Source organism: Zingiber officinale, chromosome 2B, assembly GCF_018446385.1.
Source record: "Zingiber officinale cultivar Zhangliang chromosome 2B, Zo_v1.1, whole genome shotgun sequence".
NCBI classification, from domain to species: domain Eukaryota; kingdom Viridiplantae; phylum Streptophyta; class Magnoliopsida; order Zingiberales; family Zingiberaceae; genus Zingiber; species Zingiber officinale.
Window position 1 is genome coordinate 102341487 of NC_055989.1, and position 20948 is coordinate 102362434.

General features: G+C 40.6%; 4 protein-coding genes across 10 annotated transcripts; 1 reads left to right on the top strand and 3 right to left on the bottom strand.

Annotated features, from left to right (window-relative positions):
- Positions 1-4221: 4221 nt before the first annotated feature.
- Positions 4222-5350, bottom strand: LOC122046557 (photosystem I reaction center subunit III, chloroplastic-like). Its single transcript, XM_042607309.1, has 2 exons — positions 4581-5350; positions 4222-4399 (listed from the first exon to the last, which is right to left on the bottom strand). Exon 1 carries the CDS (start codon positions 5290-5292, stop codon positions 4600-4602), a length of 693 nt encoding a protein of 230 aa, XP_042463243.1. The 5' UTR covers positions 5293-5350; the 3' UTR covers positions 4222-4399; positions 4581-4599.
- Positions 5348-8533, bottom strand: LOC122046556. 2 transcript variants are annotated; one of them, XM_042607308.1, is made up of 3 exons: positions 8173-8533; positions 5679-7048; positions 5348-5475 (listed from the first exon to the last, which is right to left on the bottom strand). In XM_042607308.1, the coding sequence occupies exon 2, from the start codon at positions 6967-6969 to the stop codon at positions 5710-5712; it is 1260 nt and encodes a 419-aa protein (XP_042463242.1). In that variant the 5' UTR covers positions 6970-7048; positions 8173-8533; the 3' UTR covers positions 5348-5475; positions 5679-5709. The 2 variants fall into 2 exon arrangements, with proteins under 2 accessions (XP_042463242.1, XP_042463241.1); XM_042607307.1 differs by lacking the exon at positions 5348-5475 and having other exon boundaries at positions 5571-7048.
- A 460-nt stretch (positions 8534-8993) lies between these two features.
- On the bottom strand, positions 8994-12894 carry LOC122046560. Of its 2 annotated transcripts, none has more exons than XM_042607313.1 (2): positions 11601-12894; positions 8994-9413 (listed from the first exon to the last, which is right to left on the bottom strand). In XM_042607313.1, exons 1-2 carry the CDS (start codon positions 12798-12800, stop codon positions 9396-9398), a joined length of 1218 nt encoding a protein of 405 aa, XP_042463247.1. In that variant the 5' UTR covers positions 12801-12894; the 3' UTR covers positions 8994-9395. The 2 variants fall into 2 exon arrangements, with proteins under 2 accessions (XP_042463247.1, XP_042463246.1); XM_042607312.1 differs by lacking the exon at positions 8994-9413 and adding an exon at positions 9437-10727.
- Positions 12895-13303: 409 nt separating this feature from the next.
- Positions 13304-20788, top strand: LOC122046561 (NAC domain-containing protein 21/22-like). 5 transcript variants are annotated; one of them, XM_042607318.1, is made up of 6 exons: positions 15134-17191; positions 17523-17740; positions 17928-18118; positions 19049-19156; positions 19256-19536; positions 19907-20788. In XM_042607318.1, the coding sequence occupies exons 3-6, from the start codon at positions 17935-17937 to the stop codon at positions 20348-20350; spliced, it is 1017 nt and encodes a 338-aa protein (XP_042463252.1). In that variant the 5' UTR covers positions 15134-17191; positions 17523-17740; positions 17928-17934; the 3' UTR covers positions 20351-20788. The 5 variants fall into 5 exon arrangements, with proteins under 5 accessions (XP_042463253.1, XP_042463252.1, XP_042463251.1 ...); XM_042607319.1 differs by lacking the exons at positions 15134-17191; positions 17523-17740 and adding an exon at positions 13304-15122; XM_042607317.1 differs by having other exon boundaries at positions 15134-17740.
- The last annotated feature ends 160 nt before the right edge of the window (positions 20789-20948 follow it).

Here is a 20948-nt window from a genome sequence, read left to right on the forward strand (position 1 = left end):
TAAATCTCAGTTTCAATATTTCTGCAATCCAAATTTAAAGTCAAATTTAAATTCAAAGTTCTCTAAATTTAAGTTCAAACGTAAACATTTTCAATATCTTTAAATATTTATAAACTTAAAATTAAGTTAAAAATTAACTTAAGTTCATCTAACAAACTCATAAACTGAACATATTTGATAATTTAGAAAGGGTGAGATGAAAAATTAGGATAATAAATAATTACTTCTATTTTTATTTTGAATTTTCATGCCTGAACTCTAGGATATCCTAAAATATTTTTGGCATTAATTAAAGGGATGTAAAAGAAAGTTAAAGCGTTAATTCTTTTTCAAAATTTTCAAATTTTAAAAATAAATATTAAATATTTCATTAAATTTAAATATTTTTTGTATCTAAAAAAATAAAATTTTGAAAAAGTATTTTTCACTAAGTTTCAATGTACTTAACTAAGTTTTTCTTAAAAATCTTTTCAAAAGCTAAGTACTTGATAAAGTATTTTTCAAAGAAATCATTTTCTTAGCTAAGTATTTTTAGAAGAAAATATTTTTAAAGCTAAGTGTTTTATTAAAATCTTTTTAAAAGCTAAAGTACTTAACTATCCTTTTTATCTAAATCTCTTCAAAAGCTTAAAAAAATTTGCTAAACTAATATTTTTCAAATAAAGAGCTACCCTTCAGGGGAGCTAAATATTTCCTATCTTTCCATTTTTTTCTATTTTTTAAGTAATATTTTTTATATATGACAAAGGGAGAGAGGAAAGAGAAAGTTAAGTAAGTTAAGTAATTAAATAAGTAATTAAGGGGGAGATGCAACAGATATAACAAGTTGCAACTAAATATTTATATTTTTTGCACCTACATATTACATATTTTTTCACTTGAATCTTGATTTTATGCTTGTACGCATTTATACTACTTTCATATTTTACTTAACTTTAAATTTTATTGTCATAATTAAAAAGGGGGAGATTGTTGGTGCGGGAAACATCCAACGATCGAACCTGAGTTTTGATAATGGCAAAGAGTTCAAAGTTAAGGTTATTTGTGGTCTAACATTTTTGAATAAGTTTGCAGGAAAGTCCTAAGTGTACTTAGGTAAAAGTCCTAACTGCGGTTAGGCAGGTGGAAAACCCTAGGGGGTGGTAACTCTATGTCATAGGGGGGTAACCCTAGGTAAGAAAAAGTCCTAGCTGCGGTTAGGCAAAGGGAAAACCCTAGGGGTGGTAACCCTAGGCGAAAAGTCTTGGCGGGTCGAGGGCTTCTGGCAAAAACCCTAGGGTCGGGGACTCTAGGTGGAAAGTCCTGGTGATCGCGGACTAGGTGAAAAGACTGGACGGGTCGTGGAGCGAACATCCAGCAGAAAGTCCTGGAGCCTCGGGCGCTGAGCAAAAGTTCAGTCGGTCTATAGGATCGGTCTGGCAACAGGTAAATTCTCCTGAGTGGAGTAGGTGAGGATGTGTTCCCCGGTGAGGGAACAGTAGGTGTCGATTCGACCTAGGATTTTCGGAGGAGAAATCTAAAGTCAGAACCGAGCAGTCCGGAGACTGTCAAAACGACTTATTATTTCTTATATTATTGTGTTAAACTCTGTTTTGCATGCTATGTTTTGTATTTTGGACAAACACATATTGCAGGGAGTGAAAAAGCCTTAAAGTCTCGGATGAACAGTACCTGAGGCACCCTCCATGGAGCTTGGAGGCGCCTCAGGTACAGTTCTTGAAGAGTCCGCTCAACAGAGCAAGAGGCACCCTCCAGGGGTGTTGGAGACGCCCTCGACGCTGGGTGGAGGGTGCCCTCCATGGAGGTTGGAGGCACCTTCGGGCGGATAAGCAGCAAGCAGTGCAGAGCTTATCTACACGCGGTTGACTTGGGCTTTAGGACGCCCTCCATGCGGTTGGAGGTGCCCTCAACAACCTACTTAAGGCAGATTCGAGCAGCAGCATTAATACAACTCGAAATCACAATCTTCCTTCTGTGCTCTACTCAAAGAACGATCCAACAAAGCTGTAACAAGACTTCGACGACCAGAAGCTTCAAGTTTACTATTTTTTGTTGTCAGTATAATTTTTATTACTACTTTAAATATTGTACTTCAAATTGTAAAGAATTTCTGAACTTATAGTGATTGTCCACCGAAAGCGATCAACGATCGTAGGTCTTGGAGTAAGAGTTGTCACAAGCTCCGAACCAAGTAAATCTTGGTGTTTGCATTGTTTCTTTTATTCCGCTGCGTAACATTTACTCCGATCGATTGTTTTAAAACGACGTGAAAGTTACGAGCGCTATTCACCCCCTCCCTCTTCTAGCGCTTTCGATCCTACAAAACGCAAGGCTTCCCTCGGTCGACTTTCATCGATATTTAAACGCGGTCGTCGGCGCTCCTCTACCCCGACTCTATGCCGCCGAGGACTACACGATTTCCATGTAGCCGGGTGGAAATCGTGATTTGGGATGCGATTCTGGCAAAGATAGCTGAAATCGCAACGTCGCGATTTCTTCATGCTTTCAAAAATCGCTCTGATACCAATGTTGTCTTTTTAACAGCATGAATCAAACACAAAATAAAAACGGTAACAACTCACAGTGATCTCTCGCGAAGAAATCGAAGAAGATGCTGCTGGATGTTGCTGCTGTCAGAACCGCGATCACAGATGAACCGGAAAGCTCTTCGAGTTTCACGAGCCAAATCCCTTTCCTCTTAGATGTTCTCCTTTGCTCACCGTCGCTTTCGCTGTGCATACTGATCACCGTTGCCTCTTCCTTTCGAGATTTCTTGGACGCCCTTTTATAAGATGCAAATATCGATTCCCAACCGATGCTTTGATGGCTCTCTTAATTGCAGTGTACGTTGAGGAAGATGAACCAATCATCTCCTCAACGTAAACGTTGCAAATTATTCGCAATGTAGCCGATCTCCAACAATAATTTAGGTTGAGTCAGGTGGCCGAAGGCCACAGGCCGTAGATGGGTCGTCCACTTGTCAGCGTCATACAGTCCGTCCAACCACTGGCGACTTCCGGCCTCTTGGCTCGACCTAAATTATAACTTAGATGGGATGATAAATTTAAGGAAAATTACAACTAATTTTTTTTAAAAAAAAAGAGATTCTGATATGGTAGAAAGGATTAAGAAAAAACTCAAGGATTACATATTAGACGATCTGAACACGTTTGACGCACTCATAGAATGGGTCCCTTTGTTTTAGAGAGAGAGAGAGAGGAGGAGGACGGATTATTAATTGTGAATTACTAATTGCTTAGAAATTTGGTGTTATTTTGGGCCATTAGCAGGCCCAATGGATTCACTAGGCCAAATCGATATGATCCACATAGTCCAACAATATCTTCGTCAACGGCTTCAGCGCACCCCACATCATCCTTGCCGCCGGCCGGACCGATCACGCGCGTCATCAATTTCTTGCCGCTGCCAGCTCCAGCAGGTCACTGACCTCCCCTTTCCGCCCTCGTCTCCACCATGGCCGTCAGCGATGAGATCGGCGTCGTGTGCAATCCCTATAGGAGATCGGGCGGCGCATCTGCCTCGAGAAAGGCGTCGTCTTCCACGCCATCGCCGTCGACGTAGAGAAAAATGGGGATCGCGCTCGTGGGGTCGGAGCTCTCTACAACCGCCGACGGTCGGAGCTAGTTTCTCTCGATTAAGTTGATTGTGATACTTATTAATATCACAGCAAAGTTAATGAACACAGCCAGCTAGAGATACTTTAGGTTATCAGTTACACTTCCCGTCCCAGATTATGTGAAGGAAAACCAAATCGAAATAAAATACCAATTCAAAAAAAACAATTAATTCGATCAATCAACTAAAACTACATTGTTTGATTGACGGCTCATTCGATCATAGATTTTTTTTGAATTATCACAATTCACCATAATAGATGAATTGACTGTTGACCGTGTGATTTAATTAAATTTTAAATTTTATAATCGAGAATAAACCCAAATAATCAAGATTTTACTTTTTTTAAAAAAAAGAACAAATTTTCAAATTAACTCAATTAAAATTTTAAATTAAATTAATTCCATCCGTTATTTTGATTAAATCAAAATTTATATATTACTCAAGATGTGATCCATATATTCACTGGACCAGAAGAAAGGGTGAATTATTTTCTGAATAGATAAATGGTTTCTGCATCGTATTCTTTCATTTGCCGACAAACCCACTTGCTTGTGGATAGATCGAAGTTAAAATCAACGCGAATGGGCCAAAAAAAAAGGGGTTTGTTTACTGGTAGATATGGAGGTGGAAAAGGGAAAAGTTCAAACATGAGAAATTACAGTCATAAATTACAGATACAGGAACGAATATAAAACATTTTGCAAAGCCTTCTTTTGATTATGGAAGTAGATCGAGCATCCAGCCTTCCTAATGCACCAAACTGGATCATACAAGCGAGAAAAAACAACAATCTCGTTAGAATTTTTGTTCTATATACTGAATTCAGTAGCAGATTTGGAAAATCGTAACAAAACGATCAGGATTGGAGTTGAAATAGACGAAAAGAGATAACCTGGAGCTATTGAAATCAATGATTGAGGAACCATCTTAATTCATCTCACCTTCATACACGGGACGGAATCAGACGTCTTTAGCAATGAGCTCGCCAATGACCAGCTCCCTGTAGGCGGCGACGGGCCAGATGAAGCCCCTCCAGAGCAGCCTGGTGGCAAGTGGCACGTCGATGATGATCTCTTTCATGGTGGGCTTCTTATCGTCCCTGATGGCGATCAGATAGCTCCGGCCAACCCACCCGATCCAACCAGCAATGTAGAGGAAGAGGATGCCAGGGGTGATGAACTCACCCCAGTGTCGTTGGTCACCGCTGACGATGAGGTGGGGCAGTCCGTCGGAGCCACAGAGGAGGCCAAACTTGCCGTAGTTCTCGAATCGCCGCTTTGTTTTCTCAATGGTCGCGTTAATGGCAAGGGCCGGTGCCGAATCAGGCGCATACTTCTTCAGTGAACTCTCCAACTTCTTGATCGACTGCTTCTCACGTTTTGCAAAGGCCTTGGACTCCTTGCAGGGTGTGAGGCCGGCAATGTCGGCGACTGCAGGGGGAGGGGTGGCGGCAGAGGAGAGGAGGAGGGAGGAAAGGGCGAGGGCAGCAGAGAAGGTCTTGAGGGAGGAGGCGACGGAGGAGTCGTCTTCTTCATGCGGGTGCTGGGGGAGGGAGGAGCAAGAGATGGTAAAGCGAGGCTTAGAAAAGGGTAGAGCTTTGGGCGTCGGGGAGAGGAATTTGGAGAGGGTGGGGATGGAGGATAGAGAAGCCATTGGAGTTGCTCCTTCTCCTTCCCTTCTTTGCTCTCCTGTGTACAATTGTAGAGGATAAAGAGAGAAGAAAGGAAAAGGATATGAGTGGGGAAGGGAAAGGATAAGGTGGGGAACAACAAGGTGAGTTGGAGGAAGGAGATTGGGGAAGTGAGAGAAGATGCACAAATTGCTAAGATTTTGTCCCTAAATTGTGGTTGTGGTGAGCTTATTAGATATGGAAGATTATTTCACTATATATATATATATATATATATATAATGCAATTTGTGTCTCCAAATACAATAATACTAAGATAAAAAGGTAATTAAATACAGTATAAAAAGAGATGGACTAGAGCAATAAAAGTGAAGATACTGAAAGAAAGTTGATAGTTTAACTAATTTTACCTTATATGGTGGAAAGGGCTATTTCTTGACTTCATTGGAAAGATGAGGAAAACCTTATGCCATGCAAGTAATACACATTGCCTCTGTAGGTGAGAGACCTTTCGTCAACATCTGGGCACCAGACGTGCCCTTGCAGCACCAAGACCCCTTCCATGGCTGCTGTTTCCCACACAAACTTGAAGACGCTCAGGACTTTGTTCAGTTGCATGATTGCACTCATTATTGACTCTTCGTCGGAGAAAGTTAAAAATTTTCCCATGCATAAATATGTTTTGCCACCGTAACGGTGAAGCCCTCCACAAACCTCAATTTCGATTTCTTCAACAGTTCCGTGCAGATAATATTGTAACAAAATAAATAAACACTTGGATGAGTGCCCTAAACTTTTTGTTAACTTTTTTTGGAGAAGGCAATCCTGCCGCCGAACCTCCTTGTGAGTAATATCTCTCTCGACTATGATGTCTTTGATCTGGAACAATCCCTTTTTCATCATTTCAAGCCTTGATACATGATGTGCAAAGTTGTTCTCTTTTCCCAAAACCTCTAAAAGATCATCTATCATCTCGAGCAGTTCTTCCCAATTGCGTGAAGGCTGCATCTTCACGACCTTGTTCAAAGGGGCCGGTCGCATCCAAGATGGAGAGGCATAACTTGATGGGTCCTTGATTTCGGTCAAAAACTTGACACAGTTAGATAGTATCTGCTCACTCATCTGAAAATCTTTTGAACAGCATGGCAGGAAGTGCATTTCTTGCTTTAAGTTTCCAAAGATCTCTTCAAGCGCTCCCCTCCATATATGGCGCTGTGTAACTTGCGGACACACTGCCAAACGAACAAACTTCCTCTTTTGAACAGACACATTGAGGAAATCACAGATCTTTGTAAGTGAATCTACAATGATTGAATCTCTTTCACTAGGCTTACTGAAAAGTACTGGAGATGAACATTCTACAGGTTGTGGGATGGTATTATTTCGAGAAAACTGCAACGAGATAGGTCTGACAAACATTTTAGCAATGGAATTGAACAACCGGTTGTGGCTGATAACATAGTCATCAGTAATGACAGAGTTGTCGTTTCTATTTATGAGTTTACCATCAATCTGCTTCAAATCTTTCAGAACAGGTGATAGTTTGATTATCTTAGCATAGGCAGCTCTATACCATACCGCTGGCAGCAATTCTTCCCCATCAAGTTCAACAATTTGATGGTAGAATGCTAAACATGGAAGATAAACGATAGATCTTCTTACTGTGCATTTGAGATCGAACACACAATTATATGGAATCATGTGCCACAAATATTAATTTCCAGAGTTCTACATCATTCTGCAATTCTAAAATAGTCACAAGAAAGGATGCAGACGACTTCTGCAATGGAAGCAAATTAGGTATGTTAGTGCAACAGTAATCAATCACAACAAGTAAACAAAACATTGTAGTTAAAGCAGTCAGGAATACATTTGAAAACCCATTAGATATGCAGAGTCATTGTGCAACAAATTATATGACGCGCTAGGATCATCAACACATGAAACTTGTTCAAAAGAAGTTTAGAGGTAAAGTCCATCCAACCCCCTGGTACTTGCATCTCCACTTGGGATAAACATGGATAAGGGAACACCGATCTACAGCAATTTATGCCTTTGGTTTGCAGTAAAACCATACATGAGATGGAGCTAGTAAAAAGAGCTTTTAGCGAAGTCAAACATGATGCAGAGATTGGTAGCAGTGATAGACGCTCAATAATGTAGGCCAAGGCACAAAAGCAGGAGGTTGAAGGAGACACCAGGGCGCAAAGCAGGGATTGAATAGGTTGTTTGCTATACTTTTAATTTAGTTGAATAGTCTCTAACAACTAAATTGATGTTGTTTATTAGCTATAGGTATTAAATACTAAATAGATATTAGATGTTACTCAAACCACGAATTTTGCCAGTTAACTGTTAACTAATATCTACAGAACAATTTAGAAATTATTATCATTGTTGCCTTGTGACAAAAACATCACCTCTATGTACTATGTACCACAAAGATCAGAGCTTGATTCAAAAACCAAGATGAATCTTAGAGAACATCATTGTCCAGTATAATAATAGAAGTCAGGCCAGATAACAATTAAAATCATTCTTCACAGCAATAATAAAGGTAAGGCCAGATCAAGTTGAACGTCAATATTCTAGACCGAGCAATGCCACGCATACAGAGGTATGCCTGCAAATTCATGACGACTCTGAACTCGTAACTCTGTTAGAATAGCTAATGAAACCACTACCAACTCGGTTTATGGTTGTCATTAATCTAGGCAAAGAATCAAATGCAAACGATGATAAGCGATTGGATGCACACAATATAGCACAACGTAGCAGAGCAACTACAAGCCCTATTTAAAAGATACGAATGCATCAGGGAAACGACGCTGTCCCCGGACATCCAGAAAAAGGGCGGAAAGGAGATAGAAGAAGAAGAGAGAGAGAGAGAGATCCGTCTTTTACCAGTGGAGAGAGAGCACGAACGGCTAGTCGACGACGCCGTCGGTACTGACCGCGTTACAGACGACGGTCGCGAGAAGTTGCAGCACCTTACCAGCAAATATTCAAATTGCGCGAGCAGAGTGAACAGCGGGAACTCGCTATGTGCGCGCGGAAGGTGAGAAATGAACGACGAAGAGATCGAGCGCGGAAGGGAGGCGAACGGCTAGAGGAGAGCAGGGACGAGGCACAAGAGGGTGAAGGAACGAAGCGCCGCCGGAGAAGAGGGGCAATGGGTGATGAGAACGGCGGCGCGAGGGGCGAGCGAGAAGGGAGAACAGCGAGGAGCAGCCCTATTTCCTGTAATTCGATCCGAAATTCCATTTCGGGTTCGGATGCTGTTTTCAAGGCGCCGAAACAAAAATCTTTAGATCGCTGAGAACTGAGAAGTGAGAACAAATCCGAAATCCGAGAAACCGGATTCAGTTTCTGATCAGGTTCGGGTTTGTATAATCCGGATCCGGCCCATCCCTGATTAAGATCAGTATCCGATAACCGCTTTAAGCGATTCTTGTGAGTTGTGAGTTGTGACGCTCTTGCTATCGAATTGTTCTCTGGATCGAGGGTCGAGACGCACTTGCTATCGAATTGCCATAAAATCTTCGCCTCAGCATTGTTCGGTCGTCAGCTCATCGCAGAATCGACCATCGCAGCTTAGATGGTCGCAAGCAAAGTTGGCCAGTTCAGATCTTCAGTTTGTGAGATCTTGATTACCTAAGGTCACCTGAAATTTCTGTTTTATCGTCTGAGTTTTCATAATATAGGCTCATGTAACAGTAGATATTTGTTAGATGTTTATGAAGCTTGTTTTCATACATAATTATCAAGTCATGCAGGATCAAAAGATCAATAAGTCAACCTACAAAAACATACAAATCTTTCCATATGCGAGAGACAACAATTTCTACTACTAAAACATTCTGCTTCCTGTTCAAAGACGGTTATCTTAGGAACTATGGAATGAAATTACCGATAAACAATAGCCCATTGTTGAAATTTTCGATATCTCTAGGTTTTTCCCCATTGCTATTTGCGAATGCAGGCTTTGATTTTGTCTACCGTCATTCAGAGACAATTGAATATTTGAAGTCACTCCAAATGCAAGTTCAGGAGTCTGGAATTCATTCTCTAGCAGTTGATGCTTCCAGGTGTTCCCTTGGTGCATCATGCAGTTCAAACTTCAAGTATCACAGGTTCATTTTCTCCTACAAAAACCAGGGAATTTTGAGGCAATGACAATGTTCCATCATCAAAAGTCGAAAAACATCAATAGGTAGTTCCTAGTGATGATTGTGAAAGATACTTTTCGTTAGGCCGGTGTTCCTAGTGAGCAAATACATAAATGCCATCTAGATTGTAGTTTATACCTTGGCTTTCAATATAGAAAATGCTACAAAACAAGGTTCATTGTGCAAACTACTTGGTTAACTTGCTATCTTGATGCTCAAGGAATGCAACTAGGCAAAACAACTGCAACTGTAAGTATTCTCTGTATGCGGCAAAATCTATCAGCCGAATTAAACAAAATTTCCAAATAGTATTTTACTAAATAAATTCCACAGAAGATCAAGGCATTGCCTGATCAGTTCATGCTCATGATGGATGCATGAACTTAGGCTATTTCTGCACAATACGCATATAAATGATTGTCTTCGAAATCTTACCTTCCTAAGTGTGATTCTCATCACTTGTCATCCAAGATACCTTTCCTATAAATGTCATATCTGCTCTAGTGTATGCGACATGACTTATTGATGGAGGAGGTCAGAGATTGAGTGTCCCAATATTGGATCCATCACAGTACTAAAGAAAAAACCTTGACTGGAGAAAGCCTGATTGCATTTGTTAGTTTCTCTTGATTGATTTTGGAAGTGTGAAAGAGATGGATGGCAGTGCTAGGTCCCATTCACATCATGCCCACTGCTCATTGTTTATCTCCTTAACTCCTCTATCCATAAGTGGGATCCAGAGTGACAATGGGTCCTCACTTCTAAAGTGTTTTAAATAATCATTTTACCAGCTATCTTATGGATGATTGGCAGTTTGTGCTTGGCACAACCATCAAAGGGGAATTTCTTCAAGGCAAATTATGGGTTTTGAAAGAACCAGCACCATGGATGCATTACTCCTTTCTTTGCAGTAACTTAGAGACAACTGGAAAATAAAATATATTTCTTACCATTAAAGCAGGAAGCAAACAAGTTTTTATTATTCATCTTCCAACAAAGATTTCATTCGCATAGTCTACCCATGATTCACCATCAAGCAACGACTGGAAATGGAATTACTGCACCAAAAGCCTGAATTAACCTAACTCCTTCAACTTTCAAGTAAAGGACCCACTTTTGCCAAGTTATAGATATCATTTTCCTTTTGGTGACAGGAAAATTGATGGGTCAGAGTCAGGCCAGAGCCAGATGATTGCATATTTGCAAGTTACATTAACTAGCTTGTCAGACCAAAGTTTGTTTGATCCATGAAGAGGGATGAGTATCAGAAGCATACTCATCACACTTGACCTACAATGGACAAATCAGGCATAAAAATGGTTTGTCAAGAAAAAATTGTTACTGAACAATTCTCAATGGCTTACAAATAGAAAAGTTTTTTATCTGGCATAAGTTATACTTAATTGAGAAAAGATATAATATTATTTCCTTGAGGCGATCCCAGATAAAAACAATCTCGCTCAACAATTAATAATCAACTTATTAAGCTACTGTATCATCTTTCATTTTCCAAAACCTCTGTCCATACTGAAAGATTTTTATCACTAAAAGTAAAAAAGATAAACTATCTTTAGGGGAAAAAGAAAGTTCTAATGCTAGTAAGTTTGCTACACTTTCAGAACTCACTAATTTTGTTGTTCTGAACAACTAGGTAATCAGATGAATTTATTTTGTATACGTATTCTTTTTGGTTGATCCTATTTTATTTGAATTGCTGCGTAGGAAAATAGGCTCGAGGGAATCTTGGACTTACAAATAGGTGCAGGATACTGAAAAGCCTGCTCCCCTGGCACAGAAACACTCATTTTAAAATCGAGAAAGAAGACCCCCGTCAGACTCTGCGCCCTCCCCACTCCCTCGACATCAATCCACTTTTTGACTCGATTCTGCACCCATCACATGCGTCCACCCGATGAACGAGGTTCTCATCGGAGTTCGCGACCAGACTCGCGTGCAAAAATTATAAAAAACAGAAAACCAATCTCTCTGAAGTGTGATGTGTTGGGTGTTGGTGAATTGAACAAAGCAGTTGCAGCAATCAATCGTTGTGAAGATACAGAATTGACAGAATTAAAATTACGGAGATCAAAGATTATACACGACGAGAATTGTACCAAAATGAGCATAATTTTGTAGCTAGTTGCTTAGTTTTTGAGACGATACCTGAAGTGCCTGTTTTTGTTCAGGGTTCCTGTCTCTCTCGACGATCTTGTTTCTGCGGACACCAACGCTGTTCTTGCTGGGGGACAGGAGTTGGCCCAAGCCGAACACCGAGCCAGGCTTGGAGGAGCCGATCAGGAGGGAACCCACAGGGACCACGTTGAGGACCGGTGTGACCCGGACATTGGACGAGTAGGACCTCTCCATTCCCTGGTATGGTCTCACCCGTTGGCGGTGGCTTCCCCCTTGGCAGCTACCAGGGCTGCTTGAGCTCCGTTCCAGTCCCTGGAACACCACCTTACCCGAGGCGTTCATACGCGGGCTGTCCACTGAAGCCACCAACGGCGCCGGTCCTGCCTCCGACCGGCGTCTGACCGGGCTCTGCTCCCCTCTCTCCGGCTGGTGCTGCCGCTCTGTTGTGGCGCGCCTCGGTTGTGAGAGTCGAACCGCCGGCGGGGCTCGGGAGAGCAAAATCGGTGACTGGGTCGGTCTCTCGGAGTCGAGAGAGAACCGCGGTAACTCGTCGTGGTCGGCGCCAGAAGAAGAGGAAGAGGAGGAGAGCGAGCGGCGTGCGGAGATGGATGCCGGCTCCGAGAGCGAGTCGCGGAGGAGCGGAACGGTGGCGAAGGAATCTACGGAAGATGATGGTTTCGCGTGGCGGAGGAGGCGGCGAAAAGATCTGTTGCTAGGATTCAGGCCCTTTTGCAGAGGCGACGTCGATTTATGGTTCTCCTCGCCCTTTTGCGATGGAGACGTCGATTTATGGGTCTCCTCTTTGGCGTTATGGTTCCTCTTCAAACCGAGTAGTTCCCTCCACCGGCTGGCGCTCCTCGTCGCCTTGAACGACTTCTGGTAAGGATCCGATCGTAGAACTTCCGTTACCATCTCCAGCTCCGACGAGTTTTTCTCGTCTGCGGACTCCACCGACAGCTGCACCGCCACGGTTCGGAGCGGAACCAACTTTCCTTCGGAGAACAGCTCGTCGGCGGGTAGCATCACGACGGGATCATCAATACGGAACTCGAACTCTGGAAGCTCCTCGCCTGAATCATCTGGATCTATGGATCTGTTCAACTCTGAGGCAGCTGGTTCTAGGTTGACTTCAAGGTTGCGACTCAAGGCGACCCTGAGGCAAGGTGCAGCAAAGTCGAGGAAGGCGGAGTCCGGCCGCGAAGATACATTGTTGACGCAGGCCGAGGCCATCTCCGGCGATCTTTGCGGGATTTCCCAGCCGCACCACCCGGATCAGGAGACGATCGAGTTACCGTTACGAGAGGCGTCTTGTGTGAAGTGGCTAATCGACAAAAAGGGCGTTGAGGCGGTGGATCCGTATAAATAGGCGTACTTTGGAACGAGAGGCATCATAGCCGTCCACGTGGTAGCAGTTAATTGTTTGCTACTTGATGCCCAGAACGCACTTGCTTCGTTAAATGAATTGAATGCATCACGTGACGAAGAATCATGCCGTTACTTCCGAAACATTTCCATGTACCTCGCTTTATAATATTAAAATATATTTAAAAATAATAATAATCAATATAATTTTTTAGATATATCTCACCATCAATAAACATAAAATAATAATAATAATAATAAGTTAAGTCGTTATTGGGCTGAAACGGCCCGTTATCGAGCCGGATACGGGCCTCGTCGCTTCCTTGTGGGAATTTGTCCATTTGTTGTGCATCTTCGGCCCACTCCAATAGTCTGCAGAGTCGCGTTCCAGATCGGGCTCGTGCCAAGGCCGGAGCTGGCGGTGGTGGTGGCCGCCTGCCGGGGTTCAGCTGCGAAGGGCCCTTGTGCTGCCGCTCGTTCTTCGTGTCCGCGAACAACCTCCGGGTGCTTCTTTTTCTATCTCAGCCAAAAAAAAAAAAGAAACATTGTTTCCTAGGGGATTTATGCCATATGATCGAAAGACACGACTCCTGATGCTGCTATTGGTTTCTCATATTTATAATGGAGGCCTCTTTTGCTTAATGTTGATCTTATATGTGTTTATATCATAAATGGCAAAGGTTGATTAAGTGAATCGTTGTTAGGATCTTTGTTTTCGAGAACTTACAAGTGCTATTGCTACTAGTTTGAGAAAAGTATTATTGTCTTGTTTCGTGAGCATTGATTCGTTCGCCAACCTCGTTGTTGGAGATACAGTATGAAAACCATGTGTCATGTGGATGTATACTGTGATACAGCATTCAAATGCTTCCATCACGTTCATCATCTAGAGCATCTTACATTTGCTCTCATAGTCTAGGCTTAGTCAAGCTATGAAATTGGACGTGTGTTGATTTAGATAAAAAGGCTATTGTTTCTATGAAGAAATATATTTTCAATTTTTGAAAAACCTTACGTGTATATTAGCAAGATCTCATAGAACTTAAGATTTCTCTTGAATATTGAAAATCAATTGATATTATTTAGATAGTTTTTAATTGAGGAATAAGATTGTTGTGGTTGACTTCAAATAGTTGGTCTAGAAACTTGTTCCCAGAACGAGAATGCAAAAAATATATGAATTGCTAGTCTCGGTAATTATGGAAATTCCTTGTCAGACTCTAAATTTTCAGGAAGAGTTAGGAAACTGGGGTGACTGTTTTATTCCCATACAATGGAGTTAATAATCATATTGAATTTGTATCAGAACCCAAACAGTGACTCAGGGTGCTCTTTTGTAACTCTAGGACAAACATTACATAATGGCTACACATTTGGTCTGTTGAAGAAATTGGAAGTTTGATCTATTATCTGTTGAAAGCATTTTCTGTTTTTTCCCTGAAAACCTGTTCAACAGTTTGATCTATAACTATTTGTAGGTTACAAATTGGAAGGCAATCCAGATCTTATACCTTCAATTTCATGTCCATTCTTGATTTAACCCTTAGCCGACCCCACTTAGTGGGATAAGACTTAGTTGTTGTTGTCGTCGTCTTGATTTAACCCTTGTTTTCCATTACATCAATGTCTTATACTTCTCTAATCAAAGTTGATGCCCGTCGATGAATTTACCATTTCTCGTCCTGAAATGCAGCATCAAAATGAGAAGCATATAGCCTTTCTTACCCCACTCATCAACCTTGTCTAGACATTGCATTTTCAGTAGCGTGGTTGGCCAGTTTATACGAAGGCTTATAGAGTTCTTCATATGTGCTTGGCTAATATCCTTTATCATTTTTTTTCATTTTCTTGAGTGGTTTTGCCATTTATTTATTTACAACTTAATTGTGCAGTAATAATATATATTATTTTTATCTTTGACAATCTGCTCAGTGATGATTTGCATGCGTGCCCATTATCTACTCTATGCATATTCCAAATGGAAATAAAATTCTCTTAAACAGGAAGACCAGTAGATATCCTTCCAAATTATTAACATCATTATGATATTCATATTTCGAAGTGTGGAAATCAAAAGTAAACCTGTCATGAATTATATTGACTCTTTCTTCACCCAGAAGCAGCAAGTTGATGCAACATCTTAATGACATTGAACAAAAGGCAAGAAACTCTTTCCAATATTTCCTAAAGGTATGTATTTTGGCTTATATGTTCAGAATAACAACATAAGGTGTTTAATGTTACATATGATTTTTCTATTGTCAAAAATAATAGTTTAATGTTGCAAGCAAATATCTTGTTACATGGTTTATAAATGTCCATTTCCTCCAATGTTATTACGAAGAAACCATTGATGATAAGTTTGAACTAGTTTAATGACATGGCTCTTGATAATTTGTTTTTGTTCATTGGCATTTCACATGGGTTTTGCTCATGGAAATTTAAGGTTAAATATATATCTTTCTTCAATATTAGAGCCTAGAAAACTCTAAACAAAAAATAAAGGAACAAAGTTTCAGCAATAATGTTTTATTATCATTTATCAAGTCCCAGGTCATGATGTTTAACGAAGATCCATTCTGATGTGAAATGATGCATTCTCCCAGTCTCTATACATTTATATCTTAAAATGTTAAACTTTTGGTGGACTAGCAGATGATCATTACCAAATTAGAAGTCAGAAAATTCCAATTCCTCAAGGTAAAAGTTCTTTAAAGAAAAGAATTAAAAGATCATGTTCAAGGAAAAACCTTGGTTGCTCATATTAAGGGAACTTCGTATTCATACTTTCTTACTATTGATAACAGGTAGCATCGTCTTAAGACATCAGATGCATTGGCAGATAGCATCTTATTTCCCATTGCCTAGTGGTGTATGGCTTGATTATAACTATCTATCAATGCTTTTGCTGACATCTTCAGCCAAATCGTTTACTGATTCTGCAGTGTTTTTGAAAGAATAGTCTTCACACTAAATGCTTGAAAATGTGGCAATAATGGGGCTATATGGACAGTAGAATATGACAGGAAGCAATTATCTATATACAACTTTCAAACAGACTAAAAATACTAATCACCTTAAGTTTCATTCCTGGAGTTTGTAGTCATCTTCATGACAGTTTTGGCTGACATAATCAACAGGGTCCATCACTCATATCGTTCCATATTGATGTTGTCTTCCAAGTCAATGTTGGTGTCGACTCCTGATTGGTGAACTTGTCATTTGCAGGAGACACTTTAACTGAGTCATACCATTGCCCAATTCATACTTCTATTCCAGTGTCTTATCAATCTTGACTAGTTAATCAGGGTGGAGATAGGCAATGGTGGACTAGTACAGGCCACTGGAGTGGATGTAGAAATGAACTGGTCAGGTTCGCAACCCATGCTATTGGCGGGTGTTGTTGTTCTTCAGAACCATTCACTGTCCAATCATTCTCCAAAGTCCAAACTGCTTTGATTTCACTTTCTACCTCTGTTGTTGAGGAACTAGCTAGGGAAATTACACCTATCAGTGTTTATACTCTTGCATGACATTTTTTTGAACATTTGTCATAGTTTAACGCCGGTGGCAACATAACGCAACCCTCCTCCTTTATTCGGATTTGGGACCGGCCATGACCGGTTTGTCATGGGCGGAATTTACTCTTGCATGACATCACCAAGGAAAATTGCTTCATATTTTGAGCCTAAGCTAGATTGCTTGGAAGCTGCAAGGACATGTGTTGGATATCAATTGATGCAAGTGAAACAACACAGATTTTCTTTTATTTTCTCTCTCTTCAAACTATTGTCAGGATGTAGTTGAAAGCAAAGTTTGAAATCTTTGTTCTGATTTAGGGTTTTGGTTCTCAACCAGCACAAGATTTGCTGGCTATGCCGGTGCCCGTGCCAATGCCAGTCCCTATGGGTGTGTTGACTATGACCCTATGCAGAGAAGAGAACTAGGCACAAAGGAGGGAGGATGTCTGGTAATAGGTGATGAAGAAGGAGAACTAAGCGAAGAAGGTGGAGTAGTCACGTACAACATACCTCGTGGAAGCTGAGATCAAAAGATGCTCTTTTACGGTCCTTGCGGAAGACACTGGCTGCTCATAGAAGAAGCTCGTGAAGGACATGTGATTCAAGAGCTTCTTGCAAGCAATTAGCAATTGGGAAATGGTGGATGAGTGGATTCGGAGATCTTGGAGTTTCTCACGAGGAAGAATGAGTGAAATTTTAGCTTTCTGAGTTTCTCGTGGTGAAGGATGAGTGATAAAGGTAGTAGTTTCACTCATCCACTTGCATATCGGCAGTTTCATAGTTTCTTGTGTGTTGATTGAAGGTGGAAAGAAAAATTACACCTGTGCTAACCGGCACGGAATGAGATATAAAACCATGCATGTTACTACATATAATTGTGTATGTAACTAAGAACAATGAGATGTTGTTCCAAAGCAGTTACTACAAGTAGTTGATTGTTGATAATAGACTTCATATATTGATGCTGTTCTAGCACGTAGCAACAGGCAATTGATTCCTGACAAAGATTAGCGAAGTCTGCCTCTTTGTTATTGCGCTTACCCAAGATAGTTCATTTGTGTTCTTTCAGATAGGTTGTGATAGCAGCATAAAGTAGAGCTCCATAGAGGTAATAAGCATGCCTATTCAGCCAGTTTGGTCATGTAATGACATCACAATCAACTAGCCAAGCTTCCTACTCATCATGGTTGATGGCGAGCCATAAGGTTGGATCCTATTTATTAGATATTGTTTCAAAATGGAAAGGAAACTCGTAAGGGTATGATGGAGGTTGGAAGGCAACATCTGGTAAGTCCACATCGATACCTGATCACGTGTTAAGAATGAACTTTTCAAGTAAAAGAATAAAGTTGTGGTACCAAACTGACCCATGCTATCTATTATTCCTTTGGAAGGTTGAATTGACTTTCCATGTTAATCATTATCCTCCTTGTTTATATATTTCACCATTTGATTGTATTTTCCCTCTCATCAGGGCCGTCATGAGCATCTTGAGCATGGTGGAGGCACAGCTACCTCCAGGGTTCAGGTTCCACCCAAGGGATGACGAGCTCATCTGCGATTACCTTGCATTAAAGCTCACTGGAAACAATATCAGGAGCTTCAATGGCTGTCCTATGATGGTGGATGTTGATCTTAATATGTGTGAGCCATGGGATCTCCCTGGTGAGGCTAGTGTTATCTTTAAACATCATAACTGTTTGTTATTTTGCGTTGATTCTGATGAAATTGCTCATCTATTATACACTCCCCTCCAATTCTGAGCATGCAATCCTTCACAGTTTCAAACTGTTTCAGATTTCTATCTATATTTCCTAGGACTAAGTTTCACCTTTCTATCAGAAGCAAATCTGTAAGCCATGTGTGAAACTTTTTCTTCTACTAAATTCCTTATTTTTCTGTACCCTTCTGTGGTGTCTGTAAATTACATAAAAAAATTTGTTCATAATATCATCCTTTGACTTAATTCCAGTTCTATAGAGGACTTTTAGTTGGTCATTTCAAGTTATTTATGATTCAGATTATTTGAAGGAATTGTTAAAATTTCCTCTTTTAAGGCAACATATTCGTTTATCCTGTCTTCGGCTTACTTTGAGTGCGTCTTTTCATACTTTCCAGGCGAAGGAAATTGTTCTTGCACCTACCTTTCACCCACTTTTTAACCTCCTTATATGTTCTATTCCTTCAACATTGTTACCATCTTCTTTTTCTGGACTATTACTTTCGCCCATATTGAGATATCAATAGAGAAAAATGGCCTGCAGTCTTTTCACTAAAGGTTCATTCTTTCCATATATCTTCATCACCTCTAAGAAGGAAAATCATGCTGCATAATTTGATTTCTATTTGCTAATCCAAAGAAAATTTTCTAAAGATGTTGACCAATATTCGAGCACCACATCTCGATTAAGATTGAATGCTACCTGCTTTTGTGGATCTACAAAGAACTTGTTTCATCCATGCCCCGTTAGCTTTTGTGTCAATCCAGCTGCCTGGTATCCAATTAAAGCAATCCCCTAAATGGGTTGAAGCTGACATCTTTCCTTGTGCTGTGACACTCATTGGTCTGATTTCCATGTGATAATAATGAGTCAGGAATTGACAATGGTGCAAGGAATCACTGTCATGGAATTGAACTAGTGCTTGTCTCATGTCACCAAGTCCATCTACACCTTTACTTCTTTGGTTTAAACCTTAAGCTTGGTACGAATTTAGCTTAGCTTCTTTTCCTATCTTGATTGTTTATATACAGCTTACATGGCATATGTGCCTAACTATATGAATTTTGTTGTGTTGGGTAAGCTATTGCATGTGTGGGGGGGAAGGAATGGTACTTCTTCAATCTCCGGGATCGAAAGTATGCGACAGGACAGAGAACAAACCGTGCAACCATGTCAGGCTACTGGAAGGCCACCGGAAAGGATAGGTCAGTGACACGGCAGAATGTACATGTTGGGATGAGGAAGACTTTGGTGTTCTACCAAGGAAGAGCTCCCAAGGGAAAGAAGACAAATTGGGTCATGCATGAATACCGCATGGAAGATTCTGCTGTTGCTGCAACCCAAAAGATATTTTCCTTCCAGGTAATGGTTAATATCTCTCTAATCTTTGATTGGTGTTAAATATAGAGCTTGATAAAGATATTGACTTTTAACGATAGAGATACTAATCTATAATTTATGGAGAAAGAGATAGAAAACTGAGTCGTGGACCCAAAGGAGTACGAAACTACATAAAAGTATGTGTTGTTGGTGTGACTATATGTAGGATCATATTTGGCTACTTATTCTTTTCATATTATCTGGAAAATTCATCTGACTAAGTGGCTGATGGTTTGTGGTAGTCTTCAATATAACTTCTGCATGATAGGAGGTCACCTCGATGTTCAACTGTCAAATATATTACACAATTTCTCCAATCAGTATGCACTGACGCTTGTGTTTCTTCTATAAGCAGGATGATTGGGTCCTTTGTAGAGTTTTCTACAAGAGCAGAGAGATGCCCACCAAGCCCAGCATGGAGACAAGCCAATATGATTCAGGCCGCCGGACCCTCCCCCCTCTCGTCGATAACTATATTAACATTGACCAAACCCCACTAAACATGGAAGGGTTTGGGCAGGTGCCCTGCTTCTCCAGTATAATTCCACATCTGTCGTCGTCGGAAAGGGGCATGCCACTAACAAGATGCTTTCATCAAATGACTGGCCTGCCTAACTTGGGCTATCGATTGAACCAGCTCGACAGTGACAGAAAGCTCACGAAATCAGTACTGAACTGCTTAGCCAAGATGGAAGGCGACCCAAAGCAAGCACTGGTGCAAAATTTAGTGGAAGGGTGCTTTGGCAGTTGCTCAACACAGCGTGGCCTCCCACCAGCTTGGAATCCTTTTTTATAAGGCTGCTGCAGAATTATAACAAATAAAAGTATTCCACATGTCTATGCCACAACTATCCCCCAAATGCTTGATGATTGGATAAGTCTAAGAACATTGCAGAACATGAAGATGAAGGCTACTGTTTGATTATGCAAGTTGTGTTATTCAACTCAGTTTGCTTACTGAGTGGAAGTTATGCATTAGATATTATTACTTTTAGCTTACTTTCTTTTAAGAATAAAAGAAAACATAAAATGAGGTGACTTATGTGTAGAAAGTGATATCATTACATCATGGTGAACACAAAATGAGCAGATTCCTGTGTCTCTAGTAATAAGCTAGTGAAGAACCAAAAGTATAATAGTCATATTTGGCAAAGGACAAATGGATTCCATGATTGATCCACAAGTATAATAGTCATAATTGACAATGGACATGGATTCAATGATTGCTTAGCATTATCTTATCTTTTAGTGGTTCTCAAGTTTATCCAATTCTCAGTTGCAGTCAACTATCACATACAATCTTATGCAATCAGTGCGTGGCAAGTGGATGGTGAGATGTGACATTACTGACTATGGAATTGGACCTTATGGTTTCTATTGCTGTTCTTTGCTTC